The 14,535-nt window shown below is 35.3% G+C and overlaps 1 protein-coding gene across 1 annotated transcript in view; it reads right to left on the bottom strand.

Moving 5' to 3' along the window:
- LOC126892191 (elastase-1-like) overlaps nucleotides 1-14,535 on the bottom strand; it is a 65,783-nt gene that overhangs the window by 7,872 nt on the left and 43,376 nt on the right. Inside the window, exons 3-4 of the mRNA XM_050661674.1 lie at nucleotides 10,080-10,327; nucleotides 8,349-8,482 (exon numbers count right to left, since the gene is read on the bottom strand). Coding sequence (XP_050517631.1) covers nucleotides 8,349-8,482; nucleotides 10,080-10,327 — 382 coding nt within the window. The remainder of the gene's footprint in view (nucleotides 1-8,348; nucleotides 8,483-10,079; nucleotides 10,328-14,535) is intronic.

Genomic DNA, 14,535 nt, shown 5'->3' with positions numbered 1-14,535 from the left:
AGTTTTGTTGTCAATCTATTGGTTAAAATTTTTGTTAGGAGTTTATACATTATATTGAGGAGTGTTATAGGACGGTAGTTTTTTTATGACTGCTTTGTCCCCTTTCTTGTGTAGGATAATGATTACGGATTCCTTCCAGTTGTTTGGGATTCTTTTTTCTTTTAATATTTTGTTAAAAAGGGAATGGAGAGTATTAATTACCACTTTTTTACCATATTTCAGCATCTCTGAAGTTATTCCATCTTTTCCAGGCGATTTGTTGTTTTTCATTTCTTTCAATGCCTTCTTTATTCCTGATTTGCTTATTTCCGGCTGTAATTCGGAGTTGACATTTTTTATTTTCGACTTAAGTTGGGTTTTAATTTCTTCTGATGGTTCCTTTTTTGTTTTATATAACTCTGAGTAGACATGTTGGATTATATTTATGATGTCGTCTTTAATGTTTGTTTCTACTCCGTTTACGTCTTTTATTTTGTTTATTTCAAATCTGCCGAGTTTCGGTCTTAAGCATTTCATATTCTTGTTGTTCTGTATTACTTCTTCTATTTTTATTTCTTTTTCTTTTCTCTTTCTTCTTTTATCCATAAACTTATTTGTTTCTTCTGATACATAGTTGTCCTTTTTTACATCCTTTTTTGCTATTTCTTTTCCTGATGTAACCATGCATCGTTGCTGTAAGTATGTTGTCTATTTCGTCTATATCTTTATCTGGTTGTAAGAGTGGTCCTCATTATTTCTAAGATACCAACGCACGCGAACCTTTGGAGGTGAGCCAATTGGGCCGTGGCTGAAATCAGTTTAGCCCATGTTATGTAGTGTTAAGTTGTAAACTGACCTTTATATTTGTAAACCTGCCTTAACATTAGTGACATGGTGTGAAGTGTGAAGTGAAGATGGCAACGGACATGGACATTTGACAGAGAGGTCGAGGGGGCTCTTGAGATATAATCCGAATGTAATAAATGAGTTTGTATTCAATAAATACTAAATAAGAAACTGTCGTCAATTCTATAATTCTAACAATAAGCCCACAAGAAGAACATAACATGGTGTCAGAAGTAAAAAGTTAAGTAAAATATCGAAGAGTCGTTACAAGAGTCAAAAGAAAAAGTCGTAACATAACCTAACAACACGTGGCCAGTGTTAAGAAATTTAATAAAAAGCAGTCAAAGAGAAAAAGATTAACCATGGCAGAACAAGATGCAGCAGAGCAGAACCAACCTGTCCTTGTAAAAATAAAAAGTAACATAGTAGGCAATGAAATTCAACCTTTGTCGATGGATGGAAATTTAGCTTTCAACTGGGAACAATGGTGCATGAATTTTAAAATATTTTTGAGGGCTACAGGTTTAGAGGAAGAAAATGATGCGAGAAAGGTAGCTCTATTATTACATTACATTGGTATAGAGGCAAGAAATATTTATAAGTCATTTGAGGTTAACATGGATACAGTAACATTTAAAGAAGTAGTAGAAAAATTTGAAAAATATTGTAACCCGAAGAAGAATTTAACAGTAGAAAGACATTATTTTCTTACTAGAGTACAGAAAGATGGTGAAACCATTGAAGATTTCATGACAAGTTTAAAAAATTTGAGTTTAACATGTGAATTAGGAGATTTGAAAGAAAGTTTGGTATGTGACATGTTCATTATTGGTTTAAATCCTAAACACCACTCAATTAAGCAAAAACTATTGCAAGAAGCAGATCTGAAGACAGAAAAGGTATTACAAATTGCTCAAAATATAATAACAACTCAAATGCAAGTACAGCAGTTAAATAAAAATTCAGAAGCAGTGGTATACAAAGTCGAGAAGAATAAAGATGATCCAGGTCCAAATGATTACCAAAATAACGGTTACAAGAGTCACAATTCAAATCGTTGGAGGTATAGGAATGAAGTCCCAGGTCCAAGTTGGAGAAATGATAATCAACAGTATAACGTAGATGGTACAAACAATCAAAGTCAGGTAACGAGTCAGAACTTTAATTTTAGATCAAGAAATAATTTATATGCAAATCAGGATAGGAATAATGAAAATAACCAAGTGGTAAGAAAGGTTTGTCAAAGATGTGGTGAAAACCATAGAAATAAATGTCCAGCACTAGTAGCTATTTGTTATTTTTGTAATAAACAAGGTCATTATGCAAGATGTTGTTTAACTAAAAGAGTAAATAATATTAATTTAAGAGAAAATACAGAACAACCATCTAATAATGGAAATGATTCATCTTTTGTTATTAAAACAATTAGTCAGAACAGTATTAATCAGAATTGGTCAATTGTAGTCAGCATCAATAAAATAAATGTATTATGTTATTTAGATACAGGTGCACAAGCTAATGTTATGTCAATAAAAATTTTTAATGAGGTTAATGTAGAAAAGTTAGAACTAGTACCTACATGTATAAATTTAAAGTCTTTTTCAAACGATGTGATACCTGTAGCAGGAAAAGTAAATTTGTTATGTGAAATTGAGAATAGGTTAGAAAGTATTGAGTTCATTGTTGTGAATTTGGAGTGTCAAACAATTTTGGGTCTAGATACTTGTCAAAAGTTAAAATTAATTAAAAGAGTTAGTCTAGTAAGTCATGAGTCTATCATAGAGAAAAATAAAGAAGTTTTTACTGGTCTAGGTTGTCTACCTAATATATGTCACTTAGAAGTTGATAAAAATATTAAACCTATAATAGAACCGCCAAGAAGAATACCTTTTTCTTTACATGATAAATTAAAAGAAGAATTAAACAGAATGTTGTCTACGAGGGTTATAGAAAAAGTCAATGAAGCGAGTGAATGGGTAAATTCAATAGTCTTAGTCGAAAAAAATAATAAAAGTTTGAGAGTTTGTCTGGATCCTCGTAATTTAAACAAGGCTTTAAAAAGATGTCATTATCCCATACCAACATTTAATGAGATTAGGTCAAAATTAGCAAAAGCAAAATATTTTTCAACGTTAGATGCACAATCAGGGTTTTGGATGATACAATTAGATTTAGAGAGTTCTAAGCTATGCACATTTAATACACCCTTTGGAAGGTTTAGATTTACAAGATTACCTTATGGTATAAGCTGCGCTCCTGAGATTTTTCATAAAGTAATGAATGAAATAGTCGGAGACATACAAGGAGTCTGTTTGTATATAGATGATATTCTAATTTATAGTGAAACTTTGGAAGGTCACAATAAAATACTAGAACTAGTACTAGAGAGGGCAAAACAATTCAATTTAAGATTCAATATGGATAAATGTAAATTTCTATTGTCAGATATTAAATATTTGGGTCACATTTTTAATGCAGAAGGCATATATCCAGATTCTAGTAAGGTGAGTGCAATTTGTCAAATGGCTATTCCTAACTGTGTAGCTGATATTAGAAGATTTTTGGGAATGATTAATTATTTAGGTGAGTACATAGATAATTTAGCAGAGCGTACAAAGAATTTAAGGTTGTTATTGAAAAAAAATATTAGTTTTCATTGGACAGAAGAGCATGGAAGAGAATTTGAGTCGCTTAAAGAAACTATTAGTCAAACGCCTGTACTAGCATATTTTGATAACAATCTACCTTTAACATTATCAGTTGATAGTTCAAAGTTTGCAGTTGGTGCAGTAATTTTACAAAACAAAAAACCTATAGCATATGCATCTAAATCTTTGTCACAGTCTCAGTCAAATTACGCACAAATAGAGAAAGAGTTGTATGCAATCCAGTTCGGATGTACTAGATTTAAACAATATATATATGGTAGAAAAGTACAAGTTGAAACAGATCACAAACCATTAGTCAGTCTTTTTAAGAAACCATTATCTGAGGTTCCAGCACGTTTGCAAAGGATGATGCTAAACTTACAGCTTTATGATTTGGAAGTTAGTTATACTCCAGGAAAATTTCTTTTCATCGCAGATACATTAAGTAGGGCACCAGTAGAAGGTCCAGATAATACTGATAGTGGAGATGAAGAGTTACGTATACATGGAAGTCTATTAGTTAACAATTTAGCTGTGTCTTCAAAGAAATTAATGGAAATACAGGCAGCAACCAAAACTGATGGAGTTTTACAATCATTAATAACATATTATAATGAAGGTTGGCCAAGTTCTAAAAATAAACTGGAAACAGAAATTAAACCATATTACAATTTTAGTCATGAAATACATGTTGTAGATGGTCTAGTCTTCAAAGGAAACCAAATAGTAATTCCTGAGTCATTGCGTCAAGTCATATTAGAAATAATTCATGAAGGTCATTTAGGATATGAAAAATGTGTTCGACAAGCACGTACAGTGGTTTTTTGGCCAGGCATGACAATGGATATAAAGAATAAAGTTGAACAGTGTCCAGCATGTATTAAATATCATAAATCAAATAGTCCAGAACAACTATTACTACATGAAATACCAACTTTGCCTTGGCAGAAAATTGGTGTCGATTTTTTTTATTATAGTAAAGTCACATATATATTATTAGTAGACTACTATTCCAAATACTTTGAAATAGCACCTTTAAATAATACTTCAGCAAAAGAGGTAATTAGTACAATGAAGTCTATATTTGCGAGACATGGAATACCATTGATCTTAATGTCTGATAATGGTCCTCCATTCTCATCAAAAGAATTTCAGTCATTTTTAGCAGATTGGGATATTTCTTATCAAAGTTCTAGTCCTTATTATCCAAAAAGTAATGGTTTGGTAGAAAGAACAGTTCAGACTGTAAAGAATATTTTTAACAAGTGTATAGAGTCAGGCTCTGATCCTTATCAGGGAATATTGCAATACAGAAATACGACATTAGAATGTGGTTATTCTCCAGCTCAGTTATTAATGTCACGTAATTTAAGAATGAAATTACCAGTTAGTGAAAGTATACTCATACCAAAAACAATAGATAGAGATGAATATAGCAAATTCATCAAGGAAAAAGAAAGGAAAGTAAAAGAATATCACGATCGGTCAGCAAGAAACCTACCAAATTTGTTTGTTGGGGAAAATGTATTTTATAAAAAGGTTCCATCATCACCGTGGTTACCTGCTACTGTGATAGAAATAGGTCCTTTTCCAAGATCATATGTCGTCAGAACACCTGAAGGTGTACATTATCGTAGGAACAGACAACACATATTAAAGCCTGCCAGTACAATTAGTAGACATGATAGTGAAGTGTTAGTTAAGCATGAAAATAGTACAGCAGCTAGTTCCACTTTGCATGAGATTCCAAATATGAACAACAATACAACAATTTCAACTCAAAGTTATAACAATTCGAATGTTAACGTAGATAGGACACACAGACAAAATGTAAATAATCAATTTTGTACCAGGAGTGGTCGAATAGTAAATAGACCAAAAAGGTTTTCATTTTCAGAATAGTAATGTGGCAATGTAATATTGCAAGTATATTTAATTTGAATGGATAGTTTAGTTTTTTTGTTAAAAAAAAAAGGGGCATGTTATGTAGTGTTAAGTTGTAAACTGACCTTTATATTTGTAAACCTGCCTTAACATTAGTGACATGGTGTGAAGTGTGAAGTGAAGATGGCAACGGACATGGACATTTGACAGAGAGGTCGAGGGGGCTCTTGAGATATAATCCGAATGTAATAAATGAGTTTGTATTCAATAAATACTAAATAAGAAACTGTCGTCAATTCTATAATTCTAACAATAAGCCCACAAGAAGAACATAACAGCCCAGGGCCAGAACACAAGGGCCGCATACGTCAATAAGGGTTTTATTATAGATTGGTATATCCAACGTAGAATTTTCGGCTGCAGATCCCATTTGTCTCCGAAAGCTCTTCTGTATGCCCAGACAGCTTCAGCGGCCTTCTTTACCTTGGTTCTCAGATATTCCTTTAGAATCACTTTAGATCCAGTTACTTCACAATTCCCTGACCTGGAAACCTATAAAGCTTTACCATAAGCTCCCTGGTCTATCTAATACTTTCTCGTGTACCTCTACCTTTGCCAATCGGCCTGCTTTTCTGGTAGGTATAGATATTATTTTGTGTGAAAGTTTTCAGTGTCTCAGTAATTTGTACCATTATCTTGCTGGCATGTGAGATAAGAAATATAGGTTTTTGTATTGTCGTAATTATTGTAGATTATGTCCAGTCAGTGGGCCTTTGTCTGAAATGACATTTGATTGCACAGGTAGTGAAGCAATTTTATTCCGTTTTCTTCTGTGATCATAATACTTTCTGCTATTATCATATCTACATTCCAATTGATCACCCTTTTTGTGTAGCGGGCAAACGATTCGAATACACCACTCTTCCGGGATTTGTTCCTCATTCCAGGCTCTCAGTATTATTTTATATATTTTATTAGTCAGAGTAGCACCTCCATATTTAATAAGTTCCGCGGATATACCATCACTTCCTGGAGATTTATTATTTTTTAGGCGTTTTATTGCATCCCGTACTTCTTGAATTGATGGAGGCTCTAATGGTGTATTGTGATCACCAAAAAGGGTGATCACTTGCAATGAAGAAACTATAGGGGAATAACCCTCCTTAATAAAGCTTATAAAATATTTTCGAGTATCTTTTATGGTCGCCTAAGTGCACATTCAGAGGAGCTTCTTGGAGAATATCAAAGTGGTTTTAGGCCTGGTCGATCAACAACAGACCAGATCTTTGTGCCAAAGCAAATACTGGAAAAAACCAATAAATTCAATATCGACACATACCATCTTTTCGTAGATTTTAAATCGGCCTATGATAGTATCCCAAGAAATAAATTGTATGAAGACAGGGATGAATTCCAATCCCTGATAAACTGATAAGATTGGTTAAGGCTTACAATACGTAAAGTCGTTTGCAAAGTCGCAATGCAGGGCGAACAATCACAGGAGTTTTAAACGAATGTTGGGTTGCGAGAGGGAGATACGCTGGCGTGTCTCCTCTTCAACATAGCTCTGGAAAAGGCGGTCAGAGATGCCCGAATAGACAACAGAGGAAATATTTTTAAAAAATCATCCCAAATTTTGGTATATGCAGAAGATGTGGACCTAGTTGCTCGCACAACACGCAAACTAGAAGAAATGTATACCACCTTCTCTAATGCCTCAAAAAATATAGGCCTGAAAGTAAACGAGGAGAAAACTAAGATGATGGCATCAACACCCAACAACAGAGCCAGAAACATGGGTCACCAATTCACTGTTGATAACTCTACCTTTGAAGTGGTGGACAAATTCACATACTTAGGCTCCCTGATCACCAAGGAGAACGTCATGACGGAAGAAATCAAGCGAAGGATAATCCTAGCGAACAAATGCTATTTTGGACTGAGTAGACATATGAGAAGCAGAAACTTAAGCCAAAAAACAAAAATAACCATATACAAAACCCTCATACAACCAGTGTTGATATATGGATCGGAGACATGGACCATCTCCAAGACAGATGAAAACCTTCTGCTTATATTTGAACGAAGGATTCTGAGGGGAATATTCGGTGGCATCTGTGAAAATCGTATTTGGAGGAGGAGGTACAACTACGAGGTATACCACATATATAAACATATATTTGGTGGCAAAGACGTAGTATCTATTATTAGAATAGGAAGACTAAGATGGGCAGGACATCTAACAAGATCATAGCATAACAATCCTCCTAGAAGAATCCTTATGTCACAACCTGTGGGAGGTAGAAATAGGGGCAGGCCAAAACTTAGATGGAAGAATGGTGTAGATGAGGATGGGAGAAAAATAGGCCCAGCAAACTGGCAACGGTTGGCAATGGATAGGACTGACTGGCGTAATAGACTTGGGAAGGTCGAGGCTCTTTCATAGGGCTGTAGCACCATTGATGATGATTATCATATTTGGACCTAGTGTAATTTGGAAAAAATTCTCTGTTTTTAGCCCATTTCATTGTGTAAATTATATAGGTAAATATTCGACGCAATAAATTTTCTTCGTTTTTTTTTATAAATGAATTGATTTTATTTTCACACTCAGTGGCCATTTTACGTTGTCGATATTGATTCTATAAAATATTATAAACTCGGATGTTTATTTATCTTGTTAAAACAAAAATGATTTCGCACACTTATTTTAATTTAAAAAACTGCTTTTTCGACATACTTCGTTTGCAAATCATCGATAGTACCTACACTTTTATGACAAAGATGATAATCCTCGTAACCATATTGTCTTCTAATGGAGAAGACATCTTTATTTACATTCTTATTTAGTACTAATGGTCAATAAATCTTTTTCCGAATATTCAGTTGTCTGGATTCATAGACAAAAACCACAAACAAAAGTTTCCAGCTGGAGCTCCTATACTATAACCTATAACCCCTTCGAGATTTTTATTGTAAAAAGTTACTTACTTTGCACGCTTTTCCTTCAGATATAGTCGAAGTGCAACATATTTCTGGGGATTCGGCTGAATTCATCAAACATTTGGTCGGGGAATCGATGTGGAGTATTGCTTTCCTCAATCTTGTCGCTTGGTGATAATAATCTGGGGTAAGAAAACAGATCTCATATTATGGTTTTGTCGTTACTTATCCTTATTACATCATTTAGAAAAAGTAATATATCTAGATGAAAGAAAAGAAAGAAGGAAGCTAAAGATATTAAATTAATTATTATAATTTTGGTCCCAAAAATAATTTATTTTGTTAAACAAGGGTAAAGAGTACTAGATTCTTAACAACTTTTTACAGCTCATTATTCAGCACAAGGTATTTGGAAAAAAAAGACCAGGGAGAATAAGTATATCTTGGTTCCAAAATCTGAGAAAGTGGTTCAATATATCCACAATCGGACTTTTCCAAATATGTAGCAGCGAATAAAGTTAGGATAGGTAACCAAAAATCCAAGATCAAGAGTTAGGCAAAACATAACTATTAATGACGACAACTTCGAAGTAGTAAAAGAGTTTAAATATGTGGCGGCGGTAATCACAGATGACGACCACATAGAAAAAGAGGTCTCACCAAGGATAGCTGCGGAGAATAGAGCATTATACCCCCTATCCTCATTATTAAGATCTAAGCTGCTAAAGCGACAATCTAAATTAACACTGTAGGTACTTGTTTATTATTCGCCCAATTGTTAGATATCTAAGTGAAACATGAACTCTACATCAACGGGAAATAAATAGGCTGCTGGTATTTGAAAGTAAGGTTTTCGGAATGATATTTGGCTCTCAAAGAGTATTCACAGGAGAGTGGAGAAGGTAGCACAATGCTGAATTGGTGACTGTGTGCTACTCAAAACATCGTCAGACATATAAAAGCTAACCGGATAACACTGACAGACCTTGTGGTAAGATGAAAGGAAGACAGAGTCTTAAAGATAGTGTTTTATTTAAGGTAAACAATGGTCTTATAAGCATCTTATAAGCATCTTGTAAGTACATGGGATATGAAATTCGGTTGGGAAGAGATAACCAGACGTGTGAGCTCCCACGTCGCATAGGATTAGCCTGGGCAGCGTTCGGTAAACTGAGCTATGTATTTAAATCGGACTTACCCATATCCCTGAAAAGGAAAATTTTTGACCAGTGTGTATTGCCTGTACTCGCTTATGGAGCGGAAACATTAACACTCACAAAAAAGGTAGTGAACAAGATTCGCATAACTCAGAGGGCTATCGAGCGCCAGATATTGTGTGTCTCCCTGAGGGACCGAATCCCAAACGAAGAAATACGTCGTAGAACAAAAACAACGGACGCCGTCGAAAGAATCGCGTCGCTCAAGTGGAAATGGCCAGGACACGTCGCCAGATTGTCAGACAACCAATGAAAAAAACGTATTGTCGAGTGGAGGCCACGAGAAGAAGCACTACGGAGCAGAGGACGACCACCAACTAGATGGGCTGACGATCTGAAGCGTATTGTCGGCAACTGGATGCAATCCGCACAAAACAGAAATATGGAAAGAGCTGAGGGAGACCTATGTCCAGCAGTGAACGAGTACGGGGTGATGATGATGATGATAATGATGACACAATGGTCTAAAACAGAGATGTTACCTCTCTCCGACTCTATTTAAAATATAGGTACTTGAAACATCTCTTAAAACTCTGCAACAGAAAGTGTAAAAAAATATTACCATCAATAATTCCAAATCCTGTTAAATACGCAGTGCTTCCTATCAGGGTCTCCTTATTATTATTATGCAGTCGGATAAGCTGAACATTTTTTCCCAGTCTGGCGTTGGTTCTTAATTTGATCAGTCCAATATCGAATCCACCGTTGGTTTCAAAATATTTTTTGTGGATGTAAAAGCTTTGAACTGCAAGTCGCTGAGCTTTGCTACCGTTAGTGAAGATACTTCCCAAAGCAACAGTTACTATGTTCCTATAAAAAAATAATGATTAATAGATAAATAATGAAAACAGTTATTTGTAGTACAGGTAGACAGACCAGGTTGACATGGGAATCCAAAAGGATTGTTTTGTGACGATAAAATACTTGTATCGTCTAGAGATCGCCTATGTATTAAACAAAATGTGTTCTTATACCGTCTCTAACAGTACACAAGACCGAATAGAAATCCAGTAGGGCATTATTTGTGAGCTGAACGGAGAATAACTAACCAGGGATAGCCCAGGCAACCAAGTGACGTCAATAACGTCGAGGAAACGTCAGTTTTTGGTTGAATATATACACGTGTTTGAACATTACGTCGTATAAACGTCTTTTGTAGGTGATTTTAGATACGTAAGATTAATGACGTTAAAATACGTTTAAAAACACGTTTTCATTTCAGACAGCCCAATTCTGACGTCACAAAAATGGGAGGAGGTTAAACAGTTAATGCTAATAATTTTGTATATTGACATGACATTGACTCCAAACTTCATTTATTGTTTACGTGCTTTGTGTGGTAGAATAAGACTTTTGGTGTTTATTTTCTGTTAATGAACTAATAATTATTATGTGTTGTTCACGATTCTTTTTGATTTAATGGACAACGTTACGTTAAATTAAGATATTATGCTGGATAATTTGTTAGTAAATTATTTATAAGTTTATATTATGTTGTTTCAGTTTTGACACAGTAAAAGCGGCTGCACAATTGACCTGGAACGAGACCGAGAACAGAAACGGGAACGAGAACGGAAACTGATAGTATAAGAGCTGTGAGACATTTTTGAGTAGGTATTTTAGGCAACCTGAAAATTTTTCAGGTGACTCTTCTATGATAGCCTAATACAAAAATGCCGGTCTGGCTGGAGGGTAGCGGTTATTTTCCCCAAAAATCCCCCCAAATTTAAAAAAGGGTAAAAATTGTTATTACAAAAAATATCATTGATATGACTTGAAAGTAAATTTAAATATCCAAATATAGAGAAAATAAACAGGCCAGGCGATTTGAGGGCGATTTTAACTCTGCAAGATACTTGCATTGGCGCTCCAGGGTTATTTTCAGGGGGTGCATCTGAACTTCAGAAGATTTCATTTGAATCTGTACATACTATTAACGAGTATAAAATATACAACTATACATGCATAGATATGTACATTCCTTCCGGACAGGGAGGTGCAATTGTTATTCTGACAGGGTAATTTTTAATTTTAAAAATAAATATTCTAAAAAAGACAGGTTTTTTTGGTGAAATTTTGCAATTGCCATTTGATCAAACAAATTATGCGTGCATATAAATGCAAAGCGCTGTAGGTAAGCAGCAGTGTGAGAAAGAGCGTATACCGATAGCTGTTTGCGTCTTCTGTTGTAGCTGAGTTAGTCCGTTCGCTCGAGAAAAATCACGTGACCTGGCGATATCCATGTTGTTGTTCCTCGAAACGTTAGAGTAATTATTATATATTATAGTTTTTTAGTTTATTTATTTTAGTTTTTTTTTTTTAACAAATTTTCGATAGGAAAGCGACCACAGATTAATCCGAGCAAGGATACAATTAAATGTCAACTTGGAAAGAACTAAGATGATCTTCAAAACACGAAAGAAGAAATGGATTCCCCCAGAAAACAACGACCTCTATGAAGATATACTAACCAGACGTATACAAGACTTAGAAAACGAAATAGAAGACATCGAACTAGCAAATAATCTCATAACGGAGGCACTTAAAGAAACCGAAAGGGAGTGCTGCCCGACGGTCGTGACCTATAAAGAAAAATTAAGCCAAAATACCAAAGAGTTAATAAGTAAAAGAAGACAACTGACGGAAAAATACGACTCCAACTACACAACACTGAAGAAATTAAATAAAGATATCCACCGGTCAATCCGAAAAGACATAAGAGAAAACAATACAAGAGAAATAACTCAAATAATTCAAGAAAACAAAAGTTTAAAAGTTTTGCGGCGAAATACGAATAAAACATTGGCAACAAAAATATGTACAGAATAAGAAATAAAGACAACAGCATTGCTACGGATAGAGCCGAAATCCTTAAGGTTGTCGAATCGTTTTATCGCGAAATGTATGAGAGCACCAACGCAAGGCAAGATCAGCTCCTGTCCAAAATCACAAACCAGGGATCAGAATTAATGCCAGAAGTAACACCATACGAAGTTAAAAAGACACTTTCAGAAATGAAAAATAATAAATCCCCTGGCGATGACGGAGTAGTGATCGAGGCAATCAAACAAGGTGGAAATAAAATTATCCAGGTTTTGGCCAAACTTTTCACCGAATGCATTTACCAAGGAAAAACGCCTTCTCAATGGAACAATGCAGTCATTGTTTTATTGCACAAGAAAGGTGACATAACAGATCTAAAAAACTACCGTCCTATCAGTCTGCTATCACACATATATAAACTTTTCACAAAAATTATCAAAAAGAGACTGGAGGCTAAGTTAGACTTCTATCAGCCTAGAGAACAAGCTGGCTTCAGATCCGGATACAGCACTAACGACCACTTACTGGTAATAAAAAACTTGATCGAGAAGTGTGCGGAATACAACAAACCATTGGCACTGATATTCGTGGACTACGAGAAAGCGTTCGATACCATAAACCAGCAGAAAATGTTAAAAGCATTGACAGAATGCCGAATAGATTATCGCTATACTAACATGATAAAATATATCTACCACAACGCAACGGCTAGCGTAAGACTATCTGATCAACAAACAAATAAATTCTGTATACAGCGAGGAGTACGGCAAGGAGACACCATCTCACCAAAGCTGTTCACAACCCTTTTAGAACACAGTTTTAAGAAGGCAGATCTGAACGAATATGGTATCAACATAAATGGAGAGAAGCTCAGTCATTTGAGATTCGCAGATGACATCGTCCTTATAGCCGATTGTATGGATGATGCAATAATAATGTTGAACAAGTTATATCACGCTTCCTTAGAGGTCGGACTAAAGATTAACATCAACAAGATACAAATAATGACTAATCTGGTGCTAAATCGTAATATTGTTCTTGATGGAATGAATATTGAGCAGACTGCATCTTATAAGTACTTGGGACATGAAATTCGATTGGGAAGAGATAACCAGACGTGCGAGCTCCCACGTCGCATAGGATTAGCCTGGGCAGCGTTTGGTAAACTGAGCTATGTATTTAAATCGGACTTACCCATATGCCTGAAAAGGAAAATCTTTGACCAGTGTGTATTGCCTGTACTCACTTATGGAGCGGAAACATTAACACTCACAAAAAAGGTAGTGAACAAGATTCGCATAACTCAAAGGGCTATGGAGCGCCAGATGTTGGGTGTCTCCCTGAGGGACCGAATCCCAAACGAAGAAATACGTCGTAGAACAAAAACAGCGGACGCCGTCGAAAGAATCGCGTCGCTCAAGTGGAATTGGGCAGGACACGTCGCCAGATTGTCAGACAACCGATGGACAAAACGTATTGTCGAGTGGAGGCCACGAGAAGAAGCACTACGGAGCAGAGGACGACCACCAACCAGATGGGCTGACGATCTGAAACGTATTGTCGGCAACTGGATGCAAGCCGCACAAAACAGAGAAAGATGGAAAGAGCTGAGGGAGACCTATGTCCAGCAGTGGACGCGTACGGGTTGATGATGATGATAGTTTTTTAAGTAACTTTTTCTTAATTAAAGAAAAATAATACGTACTATACAATAGATTTTGCAAATATGGTAGAAAAAGACAAATTTATAGGTAGAAAAGTATAAAACTATAAACTAAATTAATTCTGTGTCCAAATCTTGTACTTCTTCTTCAAACTCCTCATCTGAGCTTAAATGTTCAATCTCTTCTTCGTCAGACTCCCCTCGAGACTCAGATTCCTCTTCTACATGACCTGTAAATAGTTGTAATATGTATTTAGAATTAGTTAAAAATTAATCAGTGATTAATTAATTGAGTTGCTATGTATTCTCTGTCCTTTTATACGGAGTCGAAGCCTGGAAAATCACGGGCGCATCTGAAGAAAGACTTGCCATTGTTGAGATGTGGTGTTATCGAATAATGTAAAAAATATCATGGACGCAACACTTAACAAACACGGAAACATTAAGAAAGATGATAAAGGCAAAAGAAATACTCAACACTATGAAGGAAAGAAAAATAAGCTAAAATAAATATACATTCTCTTCTTCTTCG

Source organism: Diabrotica virgifera, chromosome 9, assembly GCF_917563875.1.
Source record: "Diabrotica virgifera virgifera chromosome 9, PGI_DIABVI_V3a".
Lineage (NCBI taxonomy): Eukaryota > Metazoa > Arthropoda > Insecta > Coleoptera > Chrysomelidae > Diabrotica > Diabrotica virgifera.
The sequence above is the reverse complement of the archived record's forward strand: the minus strand, read 5'-3'. Positions and strand labels throughout refer to the sequence as shown.